The following is a 22,489-nucleotide window of genomic DNA, read 5'->3' as shown; positions in this document are numbered from 1 at the left end:
AGGACAAGCAAAACCGAAACCGAAAACCGAAAAACCGATGAAACCAAAACCAAAAAATCGAACCCAAACCCAAACCCAAACCTGATGTAAGGTTATCTTTAAATTAGGTTCTTATGTTCAAGCTAAGTTGGCGATTCGGTAATGAGTGGTGTATCGTTGTCTTTAAGTTGAGCCGACGATTGAATGGTTTTTGGCAGTAGTATTGTGATGATGGTCTCAAATTGTAAGTGGTGTAGGTCTGTCTTCAAATCGGACCAGAGAAATATTAGATATAGAAATGGTGGAGAAGGTGGGGGTTTGAGGAGTTCGATAGGGTTTAGTTTCTATTTTTAATGTATTAAATTTTTATTAAATATTAAATAAAATGTAGAAATTAATTATAAGGGTAAAATAGTTTTTTTTTCTTTTAATTTTGAGAGGACCGGTTTCACAAAAAAACCCCAATGAAAAATGACAAATCTACAAACTATTAAAGGGTTGAATCCTAGCTATATAAAATGAAAAACCACAGGGGCCGTTTTGCAATTTGTCTAGTCTTTTTACACGAATTAAGGAGTAATCACGAGAAAATTAAAACAACACTATCTTTGTAAATTGAAGTTAGGGAGTAAGTATGTGAGTTTTAGTAAAACACAAGGACCATTTATATAAGTTTGTCTAACTTTAATTATTCAGCTTGAATTTAAATTAATTTTTTATTTAACTTATTGGCACCACAACCGGACCCAAAATGAAAGTTTCCGGTTTTTACTTGGCTTGCTTCAATTAAAACTTTAAAAGTAAAAGGGTAAATCATGTTGAAGATTATACACGTCAATCGCTAGTAGGTATATTTTATTTAATCTGAGAGGAAGGAGAAAATTGATGCATATTACTGTTTCTAAGGCTTCTTATTTATATAATATTTTATATCCGGAAAATAATCCGTTAATGTGGCCATCATATTATTTTATAGTGTTTTTATGTGTTAGGTACATTTATATTATGTACCATATTATTTGTCATATAATATATCAGGTCCTAAGATTAATTTATATAGTATGATAGACATGACATTTATCCATAACTTGAGGGACCAATTATGTGTGGTTCTAATACTTTTCCATTAGGTGTAAATAATCAATTGAAACACATATATAAGAGGACCCAGGTTCATGGAGAGAGAACACACTTCTTCATTTTTCATATTCCAAATCCTCTCTATAAGAACACATTATCGTGTGTATATTTCTCTCCATCAGAATAATCATTTAGACACCATTATGGAAAGTGAAGGAATCATAAGGCTCATCTTCTACATCAAGAATCATAATGCTCATCTTCAACATCAATAGATGTCTTCAAGTAAGTATTCCTCAATTGATTTAAGGTTACTAATGTTTATACATAAACTAGAAAAAGATCACATACTTCACATGGTTTGGAAAGGTTTTTTCAGAGTTATTTGTTTGGAATGGAGTTGACTAAAAAAACATTTTATTTTTTTATATAGACATTCTATTTGATTTTTAAGATATTTTTATTGGTTGAATTTACATAATTTTCTGAAAAGATAAATTATAAAGGGGTTATTATAGGTTGAGTTTTAATAAACTCATAAGGTGTCTAAAGGAGGTTAATCTAGCAACACCCATTTGGAATTTATGGTTCTTTGCATGTAGGTTGTTGTTTATTATATATAGGAAATTCGTGCTTTCTTGCATTATATTAAAAGCTGATACAGAGAATGTTCAAAAATACATCTTGTGCATACTTTAAGCAATTTAATTTCCAACTTTAAAGAAAAAACAATTTATTTTCACAATAAAACGACAAAATAGATATTTTTTTCTATGATAAAAATAAGAACAATTTAATATTGGTGGTTAGCTTTCCATCATCATTCATCAAGTTTCTTCCATGTTCTAATGATAATCAAAACCTCCACCATAACAAAGATTATTCCAGTCGCAAATCAACATATATTATTCAAATGATTATGACCAGTGAAAATAGCCTTGATATCACATGATTCTACCACTGATGGCAACGTTTCATTCTTCACTGCTGCCAAGCAAAAAGCTGTTGCAGTTTTCTGATTTACAATATGATACATTCCAACAACTCCATTAAGTCATTTTCTCAAATTATTATGATTTATCCAAACATAGCTTAATGGGAAAACAAAGAGGAAAGAGAGTCTTACGGTGGTAAGTCAGGATTTTTGTAAGGGATTTCCATCTTTTTGCACAAAGCTGGAAGCCAGACACAATGGGATAATGATGAGCAATCACAACCAAATGAGCCTTGTTATTCTAAAATTTTTGAGTTTCTAGAAAATTATAGAATGAGATACAAAATATTGGATGTGTTATAAGTGGAAAATATGAGAGACGTGACCTACTGAATGAGAGACGTGATATGGTCACTGTTTGCCAACGCTTGTCGAAGTTGGGATTTTTTTTCACAAATCGAAAACATCATCGCCTCAATGCAAAAAAAAAAAAAAAAAAAAAAAAAAAAAAAAAAAAAAACCGAAGGAAGGAAGATTAGGGCAAACCATTCCAAACTAGTGTCATTCCCGCCCGTTGGTTGAAGGATTTTTAAAAAAGTTGATCAATTTTATTTTTTTTACCAAATGAATTGTTGTTTCTAAAATATTTAGATAAGTAACAAAAAGTCTTTCTTACTCAAAAATACATATATTATCCATGAAGATCGTTAAATAGGCTTTTCCTTGCATCTAATTGAAGTGAAGAAATGAAACTCATAACAGACAAATCATTATCAATAATTAACCCCATGATGTAAAAACAATAAGATCGATTTCACTTTCTTGTATTACATTGTACTTTCGTTTGTTCGAATGCATTGTAGTATGAAATTCTTTATTTTTTGTACTTATATCGTTCATTTGTTTGAATTATACAAACACATACAAACTTATTTTTTATTCATTATACCAACCTACATACATTGCAATTATTTTTGGCAGTTAACCTAACTATAAATTCAAGTACAATCGCATTAGATGATTAACTACAATAAATAACAATACACTTCCATTGCTAGTTCTTGTAATCAACTCAAATATGGGCTAAATGCGTTCAAAAGCAATGTATTTTTGTTTTTACTAAAATAACATATTTCTCACATTTTTATTGTAAAAATATTATTTATATTTTAAAATATTTCAAACTAAACCGTTGTACTTTAAAAGTACATTGCTATAATTCATTGACAATAAAAAAACAATGTACTTTAGTATAGACACAATCACATTTAGCCGATATTACTATGAGCTTAAAAACGGTTAGAATGTTATTCAAACACATGACATGAATGACGAGTTAACCTTTAAAAAAGATTGCATATTATATTGTTAAACTAACTCTCTTTAATTGTAGTTAACATTCATCAACTTTACTTGAAAGCTATCCAATAATCTTACAAGCAAGTTAAGCTTAATGACAAAATACAAAGAAAAGAAACCCCAATTAAACGTATACTCCAAAATAATATGCCAAAATAAGAAATAAATTAAATTGTTGGCTTTAAATTAAAATGAAATACCTTATTAAAATGATATGTCTAATAGTCAAGTTCATTTCATTATGTGGTTAGGTTTGACAGTAGGATAATCATAAATAAGTTTTATGTTTTCTTTTTATAAATTCCACGTTACAAAATTATTACTCATTTTAAAATAAATGTTACAAAATTATTACTTATTGGCTTATTTTATGTTGGATGTTAAAATTTTGGTCCTTTCAATGATTAATCCAAAATATACTTTTTATTTGATTTTATATCAGGAATCTATCAAACATAAATAACGATATATCAAAATATTTGTTAACAATAAGTAAAGAAAGTTGTAACTTATACATATCAAAGTTCTTAAAACCAATATTATAATATTATAAAGTTGTAACTTAACCACGTAGGACTACTTAATTTTTTCTTTATTGCAACAAATTTGCAAAAGTCAAGAAAATCAAACAATTTAAAACTTATCCACCCATTAAAACCAATGGTAAAGTAAGATCAAATTATTCAAGCCAAGGGTAAAGTTACATCAAATTATCAACCATAAGGACGAAAAATGTTATTAATGTTACATCATAAAGAAACTTGTATCATCAGGTTTACCTCATTTTCTAACTTTTTCCTCTAAATATTTTTCTTACCCATTCAACTTCCAAGTTTTTTTTTTTTTGGTCTTTAAAAATACGACTAATTTGTGGATCACATTCTTTGACCTTCTTAAGGGCTGAGCTCACTTTGTCTTTTGTGCATTGACTTGGGTAGTTAAATCACTAATCTGCTTCTCAAAAGAAACTAATTGATTCACTAATGATGCATGTTCTTGCTTAATAACCCCTGCTTCCATTGTAAGTTTATCCCTTCATGCCTCTATATGCACTAAATCACTATATTTTCCATGAAAATAAAAACAATAAGATTAGCTTATATAAGATATTAACATACCTTGAGGTCCTTTGAAGCCAACTGTATATTTTCACTTCCTTAATCTTGTCTTATAAATCTTTGAGCTTATATTCACGTTATTGGAATGGTCTTTAATTGACTTTTCAAGAGTTGTCATTTCGGTTAAACATTTTTTATGAAGTGCTTGCTTTTCATTAACAACAGATTTAGCTTCTAGAAGCACTTGTTATATTCTTATTACCGTTTCATTCTTGTAATTCAAAGTTATTGTTGATGTTAGATATCACGATAGATACCTAATTTTCAAACTTAGTGCCATATATCTACACTTGTTCAACTTACTTGATTACTTTCATAATTCCAAATATCAGTTGTCAAATTAGCATTCAACAGGTATGAGTTATCTAAAATTACGTGAAATTAACAATATAATCATATATTACTCAATCAGATGAGAAGAGATTAACTAACCATCATTAGCAAAGAGAAGACCGGGATCATTGATAGGAAATTAGGAATGACATGACTTGATTTCCCATAAACATACTTTCTTAGATTTTTTTATAAAAGTATCTCTAACTACAATTGAAATTAACAACATTTCGTAAATACTAAAAGACATTAGCAATTCAGAGTTGATTTTAATTTAGCAAATAAAGATGAAACTATTAGCTTAGATATGAATTTCATAGTAAACTATGGAATTGGCCAAATTGAGGAGTTGAAAATGAAATCGGTCTGATAAAAATGTGAATTGCCTAATATTTTACATTGAGAGGCTAATTGAGGCTAAGAATCGCGGTTTGTTAGAGCTACTGGGAGTATGGATACCTCCAATTCCAAATTTCTAATGGAAAAAACAAAATGAGTGTTGAAGATGAGAGTGAATTAAGAACAAATTGAGTGTATTTTACTTCCGATTCCAATTTCCCACTTTCCCAAAACATCACACAATGAACTCATTAATGAGGGAGATGAGCAAGAGAATAGATGTGTGACCTAAAAGCAGAGAGACGATACCAGAAGGCTGGGGAAGAAACCTCCGATTAACCGTAAATAGAGAGTTATTACGGCCAGGATTAAATCTTGAGAGAGTTTGAATGGCTGTGATGAAAGAGACGGTTTTTAGACTCACCGTCATCAATAATACTAATAATTCGCCGACCCAGCTGACCCCCAATCCCTCCTTCAAAACTCGTTGTAGGGCTTTGGAGAGAACGTTCCATCACACGACAATATGCTAATCGGAGGCGAGACTTCAAAAAGACAAAAAAAAAATATAAACATCTTCAAAGCAGGGACCAAAAAGATAATTAAAAAAAAAAAAAAAAAAAAAAACCAATAACAACATGGAACATGGTGGAAGATAGATTTTTTTTTTGAGGAACACTGTTGTGGGTCGATGGCAACCTTCTCTAAAGAGAAGCCCTATGAATAGAGAAAGCAGTAGATAGAAGATGATAAGTCGTAAGGCAGTGGATGGAAGAATAAGGCGGTGGATAATGGGTATGGAGAAAATTAAAAAGGCGCAGATGAGGCGGTGGGGAAAGTTTTTGGTGGTAAAAGGCGATCGGAAGTGGATGCGGTGACCCAAATACCAAGGTCAGTCGCAAAGGGAAAGATAAAGGTGGGCAGATCTTGGGAAAAAAAATTGAACCAATAAGAATCTTTTACTGTTCCTAAAGGAACACAGTTATATATATATATATATATATATATATATATATATATATATATATATATATATATATATATATATATATATATATATATATATATATATATACGGTTAGCTTCATTTGAGATCACCTATATTTTGTGAGACCGTGAGACGCATTTTTTTATTTTTTTTTATTTTTTTTAGTTAATTCATGTTCCGAAAATAATATTTAAAAAAAGAATTTTTTGATTTTTACATTTATTTTGCATTTTAAAATTATTTTTAGAATATGTACAGTGTAATATTCTATTTAGAATATTTCATGTATTTTTCAAAAAAAATAGAATTTTTTTTATTTTATTTTTATTTTTTTTAGTTAATTCAAGTTCCGAAAATAATATTTAAAAAAAGAATTTTTATATTTTTCCATTTATTTTGCATTTTTAAATTATTTTTTAGAATATGTCAGTGTAATATTCTATTTAGAATATTTCACCTATTTTTCAAAAAAAAAAAAAAAACGGAATTTTTTTATTTTTTTATATTTTTTTTTAGTTAATTCAACTTCCGAAAATAATATTTAAAAAAAGAATTTTTAGATTTTTCCATTTATTTTGCATTTTAAAATTATTTTTAGATTTGGTCTCACGGTCTCACAAAATTAGAATGGTCTCAAATGAACCTGAACCTCTATATATATATATATATATATATATATATATATATATATATATATATATATATATATATATATATATATATAATTTTTATCTTGGATTTTAGCTATTATTCAACAATTAATAAATTTATATTAAATTTATTACATGAGATCCTGGCAATATATGACTATTTGCTAAAAGTAACTCTCTACTTAAACAAGGAAAATATATTTTTTTAGAGTAAATTAATGAAATTATACATGTGGTTTGGTAAAAATTACGTGTTTGGTCCCTAACGTTTTTTTTTTTTTTTTTTTTTTTGCATTCGGATCATCCTGTGGTATCATTTTGTTACGTTTTTCATCCTTACATACATGAAAAAGACTATATCATCCTCTTTAGAGTAAATTACTTAAATATTTTTTTTTCTAATTTATAATAGATTATTTATTAAGTTCAACGTATGGGTCCCACCCTCTCTATTCCACAATACCCTATCCTACCCCAAAGCCATCTTCTACGTTCGATCTCCATTAGCATTTTTTTTCTTCACTCACCATCTCTCAGCTCCAGTAACGAAGTCCAACGAACACCAGAATTGCACACTTCAGTGAGCACCGTAAATCTAATGACACCATTGAAATGATTCCTTTTCCCTTTCTTTTTTGTTTTCCATTCTTTCCTTTCTATTTCCCTTTGTCTTCCTTCCTCCCCTGTAACCAGAAACAAAAATCAAAACTGAACTTAGTTTGAAATGAAAATAACTAAAGTCAAAAAAAAAAAAAAACTAAAGCTAAAAGTTGAACTGAAGTTGTGATCACCGTTGTCATCCTCCACTGCTTCCACCATGTCTGCCATCGAATACCTAACCATAAATCGATACCTGAAATCAAAACCGAGTCTAAAAAACTTACCCTGAAAAAAAAAACCACTGTAACCGGAAATCAACATCTCTCTTCTCTGTCTCTTCATGTTCTCCTAGTGCTGCTTATCCACCACGCCTTTCTCGAAATCCCAAGCCCCACCATCTACTTTATCAGCTTCGATGAACACAGAACTCTGACGTACTTTCTTTCACTCGTTCCTCCAGTAGATTGCCGACGAGCACCACCACCTTCCCTACAAAAAGAACCGATAATCATCTCTCTTCTCTGTCTCTTCATGTTCTCCTAGTGCTGCTTATCCACCACGCCTTTCTCGAAATCCCAAGCCCCACCATCTCCTTTATCAGCTTCGATGAACACAGAACTCTGACGTACTTTCTTTCACTCGTTCCTCCAGTAGATTGTCGACGAGCACCACCACATTCCCTACAAAAAGAACCGATAATCATCACCATCCACCGGAAACCTAGAAACCTGAACTCTAATCCATCAAATCTATAAAAAATTAAACCTTATGCAATCCATAAAAATCAACTTAATCCAAACCTGATGCAAACTTCCAGACTAATCAAACCCATAAAAATCCTCTATTTTACTTGAAATCAAATCCACCAAACCGGATTGGCACCGTCAATTCTAAATCGAACCATCGACTATGTCATCAAACCAGTGATTGAACACTGGGATGGTGACGTTGATTTCAAGGAGGCGATCCGGTGATTGAACAGAGTGCAGATCTGGCAATGAATCAACGATGGCATTCATCATCTTTCTTGTAGTACACAAGCATCAAAATACTGCTCCAGTGATATCTCGTACTTCCAACCGTAATCTAGTAGTTATGGTGACAGTCTGGTGGATGTCGGTTGTACTCTTCAAGAGTCGTCTCATAGAGTGAATCAAGTGAGACGGGATATAGTGAAAGAGAGGTTTAGAAGAGCTGAAAAGGTAAGTGAGGATAGGGCAAGGCCTATTTTTTATTTTCTAGAGTTTATTAAATTATTAATTAATAAATAATAAATAAAAATAAATAAAGAGGGCAATATAGTCTTTTCATGTATGCAAGGGACGAAAAACGTAACAAAATGATAGCATAAGACGATCCGAGTGCAAAAAAAACGTTAGGGACTAATTGCGTAATTTTTACCAAACCACAAAGACGATTTCAATAATTTACTCTATTTTTTACTATGAAGACAATAAAAATATCTAAAATACATACTGATTTTACATTTAAATTCATATAAATCTACAAGTAAACTATATAATAAAAGTGATCAAAATCAAAACAATACATTTTTCACTTAGGATGGAACAAAAATATAAAGGCACACTTTTCCCATATAAAAACGTGCCAATCTTTTTTAGATTATACTCAGCTAAATTTTTTGGCACAATATTTAACTTAAAGTTATTTAAATATTTTGATGGATTAATAGATTTTAAATGGTAAATGTCAATTAAACGTTGAACTGTAATTAAAAAAAATGGTAAAAGAAAAGCGATGAAATAGGGAGGAAAAAAGGGTAAACACATTTTAAGGAGGAGCCTTTAAAGGTTGAACCTTGTTCTTAGATATTTGATACAAAGACAGACGACAGAGGACAGACGTGTCAATTCTTTCTCTGTGGCATAGAAATCGCGCCCAACAAACAACAATTGAAATAATTCTTTTACCATCTATCAAACTGATTTCAACCCTCCGTCTTCCGCATTTCCTATGTTATGTAAATCAACAACACACAAATTCATACACTTTCTCCATTACTTTTCGTTTTCGTTTTCCATCTGCCACAACTTCATCTTCGTCGCTTTCTTTTTCTTTTGATTTTATAACAACAGATATTTCGTAGGGTTTTGTATTTTCCAATGTATTGAAATAGGAAACACTGCTTGAGAGGTACATTTGTTTTCCTTACGGTTTTGATAATTGATATTCTTCTACGGTGAATTCGTTTTCATTGTCTTCGTTTTTTCCTCCATTAATTGCGATGGATCTCGATTCGATTTGTTTTATTTTCTTGTTGAATCGTATCCTTGATGATACAAATTTTGGTTTTCATCAGGTAATATTGATTATATCGCACGACAATGTTTTCCATAAATTGAACGAGTCTTTTATCTCAATTTAAGGTTAGGTTCCTATCAAATAAGTTTGATTTTGCTTAGAAAATGGTCAATTTTATGTTTGGTTGGTGAATTGAGGTGGCGAGTGTTATTTTTTGGGGTGTAGGATTAGTGAGAAGATGACCGATGTTCAACAGCAATTTCCACAGAAGCCTGAGACCGCTGCTGCTACCACTACCGATGCTTGTTTGGATTTCGAAAGAAGATTTGAGGAATTAATGAGGGGGCAATTGGATGATTGTATGTCATTTGCATCATGCAGCTCCCCGCGTGGTGATGATGATGACGAGACTGAGATTGGTGGTGATCAGCTCATGAGAAGGAGGAGGAGGTCGGATCTTGAAGGTGATGATCTGGCAGAATCATCAGCTGCCAGAAGACGTCACTCGCGGATTTTAAGCAGATGGGCTGCCAGGCAAGCACATGAAATGATTGCCACAACAGAGAGGAGAAACCGTGAGTCTGAGTTAATGGCACTTGCTGGTTTGCATACTGTTTCCATGTTGGATTCCTCATTCTTAAGGGAGTCTCAGTCTCAGTCTTCTTCTCCTACCTCCAGAGGGAATGCTGAGAGACCGAGAACTGAGAGACCGAGAACACGTGCATCTTCCATCTTACAAATGTGGAGAGAGTTGGAAGATGAACATTTGTTGAACCGTGCACGTGAAAGGGTAAGAGTGAGACTCAGACATCAGAGGAGTGTTGACTCGAACACAAATGTTTCAAGCACCACAGAAGGTAGAGGGAGCGAACATCAAGGTAGTGAGAACGAGTATGGAAGTTGGTCACACGATCAAATGGAAGCACAGAATGAGAGTCAAGACAACGAGGTGTCTAGCCGGGAACAAACTCCTGATATAGGTGAGGTGGAAAGGGAAAGGGTGAGGCATATTGTTCAAGGGTGGAGGGAGAGTGGTGTGAGTGTAACAGATAGAGGTAGTAGTAGTAGTCCAAGAGCAGAATGGCTTGGGGAAACCGAGCGTGAAAGAGTGAGGATTGTGAGGGAGTGGGTACAAATGACTAGTCAGCAGAGGGGATCTCGTAGGGAGGAGCAAGGTGGTGAAGGGCAGCCGGAGCATATACGAAGGGATATGCTGAGGCTGCATGGTAGACAAGCTCTACTTGATTTACTTATGAGGGTTGAAAGAGAACGCCAGAGGGAACTTGAGGGTTTGATTGAGTATCGTGCGGTTTCTGATTTTGCACATCGGAACCGCATTCAGGTCAGTTCCTTCTCAATCTCATTCAAAAGTCAAAATCCCGTATATAACTTTATAACTAGATTAGAATGATCATTGAGAGTATTGTGTTTATTTTTTTGTAGTCGTTACTAAGAGGCAGATTTTTACGAAACGAAAGACCTATAGAGGATGAGAGACCATCTTCAGTTGCAGCAAGTGAGATGGTTCAGTTGAGACAACGAAACACAGTCTCTGGTTTGAGGTATATATTATATTTATATAAGATGAGATGTTACTAGTGATTGGCAGTTGCTGATGTGGCGCCCTGTTGGAGCAGGGAAGGGTTTAGGTCCAGATCAGAGAACAGCTCTTCACAGGAGATCACGGAACATGAAGACCAAGAACAATCAGAAATATGGGTGGAGGAAAGCGAGATTCATCAGGTGACGGTGAGTGATCGAACAAGAAGTTTGGAGAGCATTGCAGCTGTTGAGATCACAAATCAAGAAGTGAATATTGATGAAGGAGATGAGTGGCGAGACCAGGTTGTTGAAGATGAGAGAGGAGAGTGGCAGGAGGAGGTAAGCTATAACGATTGGCCTCAGGAGGCGACTTTAGTTATTACTGATGGAGATGGTGCACATGAGGTTGAGAATTGGTCAGAAGGACCTTCTGATCCACCAAGAATGCCACATTCTGGTAGTGTTAGGAGACCCAATAGGTTTCACCCACCAGAAGATGATAACGTGTACAGCATGGAACTCAGGGAACTTTTAAGCAGGTAATAATTACTACTAAACACTAAACAGGGTTGTGTTGTTTTTATCATTGGATTAACTGATTTTTTGTTGTTCATTGTAGGAGAAGTGTTTCTAATCTTCTTCGTAGTGGTTTTCGTGAGAGTTTGGACCAGTTGATACAATCGTATGTGAACAGACAAGGTCAAGGTCAAGGTCAAGGTCGTGCACCCATCGATTGGGATCTTCACCGGAATATACCGACCCCGACTTCACCAGAGGGTGAGCAGGAACAACAACAACATAGGGACAGGGATGAACAGGTTTTGGCATCTCCTCCTCCTGTCCCCCCACCACAACCAATCTGGCATCATTTGCCTTATTCCAGTTGGTCACGTCACAGCATGCATCAACATCGCTCTGAACTCGTAAGTTAATCTGTTGTCATATTAATATATTATGTATTACGTTGATATAGAACCATTAATTTGTGGAATTAAGCTTGATGTTAATGGAACAGGAGTGGGAGATGATTAATGATTTGAGGGCAGATATGGCGAGGCTACAACAGGGGATGACCCACATGCAGAGGATGCTCGAGGCTTGCATGGACATGCAACTTGAGCTTCAACGCTCTGTCAGACAGGAAGTTTCGGCTGCTTTGAATCGATCGGAGGGTGGTGCTCAAGGTACATGTCAGCACCAGAGGTTAATAAACATTGTAAAGTTAACAGCCGATTAATAATATCGTGGAGTTTTATGATAATTGTTGCAGGTATTGATACGGAAACATCAGAAGAAGATGGATCAAAATGGGGTCAAGTCAGAAAAGGAACCTGTTGTGTTTGTTGTGATAGCCAGATTGATTCTTTGTTGTACAGGTATATATCTATATATCTAGTAATTACTTTTACATGTTAAAAACATATTATATAATTGTAATTATTTTTGTATTGTTGCAGATGTGGGCACATGTGTACTTGTTCAAAGTGTGCAAATGAGTTGATTCGTGGAGGGGGGAAATGTCCATTGTGCAGGGCACCCATTGTTGAGGTCATCCGAGCTTACTCCATACTGTAGTAGTGTAAACAGAGACAACAAACTCAAACTGACCCAAACAAATTCTTTGTGTTCACTCATCTTTAGAGATTAGATAACTGAGAGTGCTTCATTTTTGCCTGACTACTGTTGTTGTATTGAATGATTATTGCGCACTCGTTGTATAATTGGAATAACATGTATGTGGCTCCTTTTCATTCATTCATTGCTGTGTGCATAATAAAATTAAAAGTTACATAGTAAAACCTTCTTTTTTTTCCTTACAATTTCAACCAAACAGTAGGAATATGGAATGGAGTTTGTGTTTTTTTACATGGGCGTAATAAACTAGGATTAAAGAGGAACCCAATACTTAGCATTTTTCAACGGACCCACCCATCTCCTTGGACACGGTTTTATTCTTAACAACATATATTAATAATAAAATAAAATATGTATATTAATAAATACACATAATAAGAAACTTACAAATCTAGCATAATACTTTAATGACTTTTTAAAAAATAGCCAGAAATCCAGTATTCAAAAAATAGTCATTGAAATCGTAGGTGGCTAAGCTCATCTGCAATTTCGTACATTCTAACTATGATTTCCTCTTTCTTAGGTTGTGATTTGGCCCCAATTTCGGCACATGGCCCAAATAATAAGGTGTATGTATAAGATTTTTTTTTGTTTTATATTTTTTCTTGAAATCACAAATGATTAAGGGCATTTGCGATTTCCTCTCATCTAACTATGATTTCCTCATGAAATTTGAGTTTTTTTCTTTTTTTTGGTCCCAATGGTAAGAATGACTAAAAAATGATTTTTTTTTTTTCATGTCCCAATAATAATAAAAAATGATTCTAAAAGTCACATATGGTAAAAAAATATATATATAAAAAAAATTAGAAGATTTTTGCCGAAAAGAAACACAGGTAGTACTTGATGTCTGCGACTTGTACATTCACAGATGGCTTTCTACCTGAGATTTCCTCTACCTAACTGCGGTTTCCTCTCACAATAATCTCAAAGTGTGAAAATAAGAGGTGTTTCCAAAATTTAAGGTTTATATATTTCTTGAACACGAGCCGAAAGTGGGGTCAAATCCCAGCCCAAGAATAGGAAATCACAACTAAAGACTACGAAATCACAGTTGTGGCTAATCACATGTAATTTCAATGGTTCTTTTTGGAAACCCCAATATATATATATATATATATATATATATATATATATATATATATATATATATATATATATATATATATATATATATATATATATATATATATATATATATACTAGCAGCGTACCCGCGCAAAGCGGCGGGGTGTGTAAATTTTTTCGGTGATATGTTTCATCTACAAAAATGTTATGTTACAAAAGAAAGTACATGTCGAAGACAAAATAATCAAACTATGGTGTTATTTGGGAGATGAAGTCATTTTTTATTCCTAGACGGTGGGTTTTATAGCAGACGAGGGAACAAAGAGGTATCTGCGATTGGAGGGATATTTAAATTAACATGCTAAATTTAAGGATATCGAAAAGGGTTCAAAATTTGAATGAATCCGGGATTTGAGGGAACCATATCAAATTGCTGAGAAATATAAGGAGATTTGATGATAAATATTTGAATTCAAAATGTGGTTAAAATTTAATATTATTTTATTAATGGCTAGTTGTACTATCAGCTTCATCATTTGGACGTCTTAAAAAAATATTATTATTATAATCAATCTATTTTTAGAAATAGTTAGATTTCTTTTATAAGATAGTAAAGATATATATATATATATATATATATATATATATATATATATATATATATATATATATATATATATATATATATACCCTTTCGTAATAGTGGAAACCCCAAAAATAGGTTTCTCCACTCCACGTTGAAATTGTTTGTGTTGGTCTTGATTACAAGGCTTGCTCGACTTTGATCCCTATTGTTTCACTTTCACACAAAGAAGAAAGTTTTGTCCAACAAAGCTAGGGTTGGTTTGGAATTGTTGTTCATAACAATAATCTTATCTTATCTTGTGTTGTGTTGAAGAATATGGAAGCAAATTTGAGTAGAATGATTACCTTGAATGGTTCTAACTACCATACATGGAAATGTAGAATAGAAGATCTCCTCTATATTAATCATTTACATTTACCAGTGTTTGCCACGGAGAAACCAGAAGATATGTCTGAACAACAATGGACTCTGTTTGTTACATTGCAAAGTTTGTGGGTGTATATATATAAGGCAATGGGTGGATGATAATGTTTTGAATCACATCAGTGAAGAAAAACATGCACAAACACTTTGGAACAAACTTCAACAGTTGTATGCTCCAAGAAAAACAGCAGGAAATGACAACAAGACGTTTCTCATCAAGCAGTTGATGACCTTGAGGTATCAGGAAGCCACTCCACTGACAACTCACCTTGAAATATTCCAAGGTATAATTAATCAGCTAGCTGGGAAGGCTATACAGGTTGATGATGAGATTCAGGGGTTATGTTTACTTGCTACGTTGCCAGCCAGACTCATGGCGCATTACGAAGTATTGTAGACAGCTGAAATTTAATGTTTAAGAGAATATATATATATATATATATATATATATATATATATATATATATATATATATATATATATATAAAAGTGTAACCGTAAGGTACTAACTTAGTTTCATGTTTTCCTTCTTCTTGCTACAATTCCTGAAACCTCAAATATTGGGGTCTAGTTCCACACACCTGTATTTTAGATTATTGCAATGAATTTGCTGTGCGTGTGAAAAAGGAAGGAGAATGGATAAGTTAGGTACCTTCATGTCTACCACCTCCTCTGGTTCCGGCCCCACCACAACCAATTTAGCATCATATGCCGTATTCTAGTTGCTTTTGTGTAAGTTATCATATCTTTACTTGTAAAACAAACCATCTTATTTGTATGTTAAGCATGATGTGCTGTTGGCAACTTTCTGATTTTAGCTTAATTAGAAATCTGATTTGTTCAATTTCAGTCAGGTATTGAATGATTGTTACACATTGTATAATTGGAATAACGTGTGGCTCATTTTCATTCCTTCATTGCTGCGTGCGTAATAAAGTTACATGGAAAAATCTTCTTTTCGCCTTAAATTTTCAACCAAATCGGGATGGAATTAGAATTGGTTGTTACTTGTTAAATATACTAATGTGAGAAAAAGGAGCCAAAATTTTTAAACTAGTCTTATTGCTTTCGAATAGCAGAAAGGTAATAAAGTTGTGGACTGGAGCCAAAACTTTTATCTTTTCACATGTGGATTGCTGCTTGTGTGATTCTTACAGTTGACATGAATACAATGTAGAATGAAGAGATTATAAGTAATGATCTGAGAAATTTTTTCTTCATCTGTTCAGTAAATAGAGCATGTACAAGTTACACAATTCGTGTTTTTACAAAACATTTACTAAACTAGGATACATACATGGCCCTTGAGAAGAAAAAAAAACATTACCATCTAACTCGTATTTTCTTCTATCTCCTATTTTTTGTATTCATTTACCCCACGCTATTTCTTCAACAACTTAACCAACATACAATGAATAAGAAAGATAAATTTACCTGGGTAATGGTAATCAGGAGGCAATGATAAACTGATAATGGTATACGAATTATCCCTGAATTTATGAAAACCAGCTCCTTCCAGTTCCAGGCCTGTCAGCCTTTAGCTTTATCACAAGCTCTTCTCTTTGAGCTTCTACTTCTGCATATTTCAGGCTCATATGGAGGTAACGTTCTTGAAGCTCTTTCAATTCGGTCTCCAGTAAAGATACATCTCTATCATGGTCTTTATTAATTCCTTCCACATCCTGTTGAATAATAGTAATTAATAAACAAGGTTAGAAGCCAACACTTATAACCTTAGGTCTATAAAATTCACCATAAAGAAAGAATCACATATGGACCTCTGATGGCTTCATGCTATCTGATACAAAAGAAACAGGACTGTTGGTAGTCGAGGACTCAATGTGTTCCAGTTTCTCTTCAAGAACTTGAGCGTTCTTCATGCATTCATCTTTTTCTTCTTGAAGACTGTTTATCTTCCATTGTAGTTGACTATTTGACCGTTTCAAACGCCCGAGCTCATTTTTCAACTCGGCATCCTGTGCAGATAACGCTTCTCTTGCAGTTAAATCACCCTGAAGCCGCATAATTTGTTCCTCTAATGCAGCTTTACTACGCTTATGATCTTCCAATTCGCTAACCGCTTTCTGCATGCTACATGTTCTCTTCAACAATAAACTTTTTGCTTCCTTCAGTTCTTCATAATCCCCTGTTATCATTTGTAACGAAGCTTCAAGTCTTTCATTCTCATACTTCACATCATTCAGTTCGTTCTTCAGAGCCACCACTTCCTCCTGCAAAACTGGAATCTTCACCAATTGATCTTTAAGACTCGAGATCTCTTCTGTTAATTGTACTCTTTCGTATTCGGAACGTTTAAGGTTGCCATCCAGCTCAGCAACTGTGATTCTCGCCTTATCTTCATCAAATCTAGTATTCTCCAGCAGCTCCATCATTTTTTCAAGATTTGCTTCTAGAACTCCATGGTTCTGTCTGGAAGCAGATAGCTCAACAGTCAGCTCCTGAATCCTTGCTTCATATTCAACTTGGACAGTATGAAGCTTCCTCTCAGATGCTCTAAATTTGTCTTCCAGATTATCGTTATTTGCACGTAAGACATGCATTTCAAGCACAGCTTCTGAAGCCATTCTATCCTTTTCATCTTGAGTTGAATATATTTGTGTGCTGAGATGTGCTGTCTCTTGTTGAAGGTTATCAATTTCAACCATCTTCTCCAAGTACATTTGATTGAACAAGTTAAGCTTCTCAGTCTGTTCTTCGTTCACCAGATGTAAAGCCTCAACTTCTGAATCAAACATTTTCTCTTTTGCAGCAATCTCATTTATCATCAAGGAAAACTTACCTTCTAAATCTTGTAAGTTTTTTGATAATTTGGAGAAATTATGTTGTGATTCCTTCAGTTCTGCTTCTAGGGCCATGCAGCGATTGTATAAATCGAGTCTTTGTTGCTTTAGTTCTCGATTTGACTTTTGAAGTGCACTGGATTCTTCAATCAAATTTTCAGCAGTAGCTTGTAGCTTCGGGTTAGCTTTTTTCAGATACTCACATTCCTCTTGAGCTTCCAACCATCTTTTCTGCATGTTTTTCAGTTTCTGTCTCATATCAACTTTGTTTGTTTCCATTTCGTCTTCTAGCCTTCTGACTTCAGCCTGTAGATTCACGACACGTGTCTCTGAATGGTCAATCTCTAAACGACTTGATTCTCTTGCATCAGTTAAGTATCTGAGTTGAGGTTCCAATCCAGATATGCGTTCTGATAAGTGTAGATTTTCTAGTTCCATTTCACCCAAGTGAAGCTCTAACTCCTTGTTACAGCTTTCAATCTCGAGTAATTTCTTTTCGAGAATCTTGTTGGCTGCAACTTGGGAATCTTTTTGAGCGCTGAGCACCACCATGTCGCTTTTTACCTTTTCTAGACATTCAGAGATGATTGTGCTGTCAGATTGCATGGTTTTCATAGCTCCCTTCAACTGAGTCTTTAATGTTTGCAGTTTAGACAATTGAGCCTCCAAGTCTCTTTGGTAGCAACTCTGGCGCTCAATCTCCTTGTCCTTCACCAAACAATCTGATTTAAGCTTTTCTATCTCAGAGTTTTTTGCTGCCAATAGTTCATTATCTACACCACCCACTCTGGATTTTAGCTCCATATTCAACTTCTCAAGCATATCACCATTGTTAGTCTCATTTTCAACATTACAAGGATTGCTTATCATTGTTTTGATCTGTTCACCATATTGTACATTATCTTCAGCCTGTCCTTGTCCTTCTCCAGTGAATGAATCTACACATATCCAAAAAAAAAGACTAAATCGTATATGGAGCGACTTTAATAAACGCTTTAGTTGTAATTGTAAGTTATATAACAAGGTAATAATAATTTGTTGAAGGTTTTTTATATTGATCGTCATACTAGTTGCTAAACAGTTATATAAAAATGGTATGTGACTGGTATTATTTGTTTAGAAAAACCAGACTGTTTAGGACTGAAATGAAACCGGTCTATGTGCATCTCTAATTAGTCAGGTCAACTTTGCATAGAATATAATTGTAAGGTACTTACTTTCATGTTTTCTTTCTTGCTGCAGTTTCAACAATTGTTTCAGTGCAGCAACCTCATTTTCCTGATCTTCTGCTTTTGCATGGTATTTATGCAGTTCATCATCAAGATAACAAGCTTTATCCTTGAAACCCTGCATCTTGGCCTCTAGTTCCACACACTTGTTTTCTAGATCATTGCAACGAATTTGTAGGTAGCCAGCATCTATTCCATCAACCTCTCTCTTCTTCGCCTCTTCTTTCAGCTGCTGTATCTGGTATTCAAGTTTGATCATCTCAGAATCTTCAATATTGGGGGACTTGGAACCACTATCCTTACTTGATTCTTTAAGCTTAGATAGGAGCTCAAGATTTTCATCAGTAAGCTCATTACAATCACTCTCAAGCTCCCGAATCTTATCCTTCAAAGCTTGAACTTCAATGAGATCTGGTATTTCCTTTGGGACTTGAGCAGATAATTTTCCTTTTAAAATAAAAACTTCTTCATCTTTCAAGCTTAATTTCTTCGACCATTCAGACTCATAATCCAGTAGAGTTTGAGCCTTGAGAACTTGTTCATCTTTCAAGGTTAATCTCTGTTTCTCTATTGTCTCTTCCAGTTCCTGTAGAATAGAAACTAACTCAAGATTTGATTCTTGAGTTTTATTTAGTTGCAGAGATAAATTATTATTCAACTCTCTCTGAAATTTTAATTCCTCTTCCAATTCCGTCCGGATATCATCCTTCTCTTGGAGCTTTAGATTATCAACAGCCTCTTCTTTCACTTCAGCTTCATCCAGGAGAGCTTTCAAGTAATCTATTTCATGTTTCAGTCCATCACATTCTGTCTGCAATGCAAGAACCTCCATACTTGCATTTTCAAACTTCCTTGTTTGGTCTCTTGAATCCTTTTTTGAGAAATCCAGATCAATCTTTAACTTCCTTGCATTTCTTTCCCACATTCTTGCTTCTGCCCTGAGTTCTTCAACTGTCGCCCCTTCTGATTCCGGACCAAATTCAATGGAACCAGAAGTTCGTAATGGCGATGCCGGAACGGAATGTGAAACTTTCCCAGAATCTTGTCTTTGACTTAAAGTATGCTTTCCTGAGCCATAAGGAGAACGAATCGATCTAGGAGACTCATAGGCACGATATGAGCTATTTAGAGAGCCAACGGAATCATGTATTCCGATTACACCATTTGTAACTTCACTTAGATTTCTATGAGGGGAATAACTTTCCCTGCCAAAAGAATCATCCATTGAATCAAAGCTACTGCGTGACCCCCCTGTAGATAAGCTTCTATCTTGTACAACACGCTTGATGATTCTACCATCAGATACATCTGATATGTTATCTAGGTCATCAGAAGCATTGGTATCTTCTGTAAGAGAATCAGTGTCTACCCATCTTTCATTCCTGAAAAATATGGCATCTTTTAGAACCAATGCTAATGTCTGAAAGAATGAATATCAAGATGCTCTTGTTCAGAAAACAAACCTCAGACTTGTGTGTGGTGTTAGGCACCTAATTTCCACCTGCAAGAATAAACAACCTAAATTTCATCAGAAAATGTTAAATTTCAACCCATAAGAAAGGTAAGGTTTTATTAATTGTTTTTCAAAAGGAGACTGGAAGCATCTGATGATCACTAACCTGCAAGATTGTCCCATGACTACAGTTTTTTAGAGGTTCCGTGATAGAAATAGAAGTTTCAGAATTCAAGTGATTTGACAAATTTACTGTAACTTCTCCAAGAATGCTAGATCTTCCTGATCCCTGCCAAAAGACATTAATCATAGATTATTAGTGGAATAATCATCGAACATTACAAGCAAGTGGGTAAATACAAATTTGATCGAACTGAAACTTAATTAGAAACATGAAACGGATCAAACCATTGAAATGAGAAGCTTATACAGACACTGCTCAAGCCCTTTTGAAGCCTCATCATGGGGAACTGAAATGTATTCTGACAAATTCTCAGTCCATTGACAGATTCCATTCTGTACCGATGCTCGGCCTGTTTTGGCGAGAGTTTTTCCTGTTTCTACAGAGATGATAGATAGTGAAAGCTTATCCCATCCCTTGGGGACCTGGAAGTGCAAAACAAAATGAGCAATCTACCACAGGTGTTGTTAACACAAAATGAATCTGTCACAACTGAAGTTTGAAATAGATAGGTGCTTGAAATATAACATAGGCCAGCTGTCTAACATAGGCCAGCTGTTGTTAAACTCATCATGAGGTTACATAAACTATGAAACAGATTTCAGTATATACTGTGTTCCAAAGAGCAAGAGGGTATTACTAAATAAATCACTTCAAACGCTAAGTCTCTTCATGGTATCAAAGGTTAGTATTGTGGACCTAGATTTTCCCTAGACAAATTGTGTGGCCTTAATGCAATATTATCCTAATTAAGCTACATAAGCCTGAACAGTAATGCTAAAGAGATCACAAAGTACACAAGGGTGTTTTAGTGAATATTTTGTATGATAACTCAAGAACTGACTTCATTAGCTCCTCCTTGGATGAGCTTTAGTTAGATTCCTAATGGTTTAGAAATGAAGAACTCTCCCCTCTCTAAAGGAAACTCCACCTTCTAAACAGAATTTATTTCATGATATCCATTAGTAAACTTTTTGCCTCATGAATCGGGCACTGGTTCTAGTCTATAATATTTAGGGCCATTCAATTTGAAACGCAGGGAAAAAAAATGAAACTGGACCTAATTAATTTAAAACAGAGGGAGTAGCAACAAATAAAGATAAGAGAACATCATTCCACATAATTTACTTAAAAACTCACTTATAACTCGATATATATCAGAATTCGATAGTTTTTTTTTCTAAAACCTCGCAATGATACATTACTGCGCATACTTGTCACCATAAAAACGAATTAAACAGTTGCGTACAATCCAACAGATGTACAACTTGCTGTGCGTGCGTCTTAGGTACAGAGCAAGGAGAATGGATAAGTACCTGAAGAGCTTGAAGACCGGAGAAATTGAATTGGAGTCTTTCGCCGGACGTGAAATCAACGGAGGCGGTGGAAGAGGAGGAGGAATTACGGCGGTGCAACCTGTTCATCATCTTCTGCTTAATTATCTCTTTCATTCTCCCCAAATTGACCGAGTCCTCTGTGAGACTCTTATGTAGCAATGACTTTGGGGAGAGAGAGATAGAGAGGGGATTAGCTGTACAAGTTGAATTTCAGTTGGAGCAGGAGTGCTGCTCCAATCAGTTTCAACACATTCGGTAACAAACCCCCCAAAGCCTTAATTTAATTACTAAATACACCATCAATTTTATGGTTTAAAATTATTTGTATATATACTTTTTAAATTTATATAAATTTAAAAATAACATTGATTATAATAAGTTTAACTGTTTAATAACTAAGTTTTCTCGGTAAATAGTTATTAATTAATATTTAAACTCAATAACTTTAAGTGCTGAACTTTACTTTATGATTTTTTTTATGAGAACACATCTTTCACATTTGATTTTGAAATAGTAAGCAACAAGCATATGTAAGGTGGGAAATGTTATAATCACATGTTTTTATTCGCAAAATATATAAAGTCAATTTTAA

General features: G+C 34.0%; 2 protein-coding genes across 4 annotated transcripts; one reads left to right on the top strand and one right to left on the bottom strand.

Annotated features, from left to right (window-relative positions):
- Nucleotides 1-1,172: 1,172 nt before the first annotated feature.
- Nucleotides 1,173-12,983, top strand: LOC145032524 (uncharacterized). 3 transcript variants are annotated; one of them, XM_078981357.1, is made up of 9 exons: nt 7,095-9,534; nt 9,701-9,767; nt 9,868-10,984; nt 11,086-11,204; nt 11,280-11,723; nt 11,804-12,107; nt 12,200-12,368; nt 12,455-12,560; nt 12,642-12,983. In XM_078981357.1, exons 3-9 carry the CDS (start codon nt 9,881-9,883, stop codon nt 12,757-12,759), a joined length of 2,364 nt encoding a protein of 787 aa, XP_078837483.1. In that variant the 5' UTR covers nt 7,095-9,534; nt 9,701-9,767; nt 9,868-9,880; the 3' UTR covers nt 12,760-12,983. The 3 variants fall into 3 exon arrangements, with proteins under 3 accessions (XP_078837484.1, XP_078837483.1, XP_078837482.1); XM_078981358.1 differs by lacking the exons at nt 7,095-9,534; nt 9,701-9,767 and adding an exon at nt 1,173-1,344; XM_078981356.1 differs by having other exon boundaries at nt 7,095-9,767.
- A 3,100-nt stretch (nt 12,984-16,083) lies between these two features.
- Nucleotides 16,084-22,146, bottom strand: LOC145032523 (uncharacterized). The gene is made up of 7 exons (XM_078981355.1): nt 21,877-22,146; nt 20,788-20,985; nt 20,546-20,668; nt 20,390-20,427; nt 18,915-20,308; nt 16,675-18,635; nt 16,084-16,578 (listed from the first exon to the last, which is right to left on the bottom strand). Exons 1-7 carry the CDS (start codon nt 22,009-22,011, stop codon nt 16,393-16,395), a joined length of 4,035 nt encoding a protein of 1,344 aa, XP_078837481.1. The 5' UTR covers nt 22,012-22,146; the 3' UTR covers nt 16,084-16,392.
- Between the last annotated feature and the right edge of the window lie 343 nt (nt 22,147-22,489).

This window comes from Lactuca saligna, chromosome 2, assembly GCF_052625555.1.
Source record: "Lactuca saligna cultivar CGN05327 chromosome 2, ASM5262555v1, whole genome shotgun sequence".
NCBI lineage: Eukaryota > Viridiplantae > Streptophyta > Magnoliopsida > Asterales > Asteraceae > Lactuca > Lactuca saligna.
Note: the sequence above shows the minus strand (reverse complement) of the source record. Positions and strands in the feature narration are given on the sequence as shown.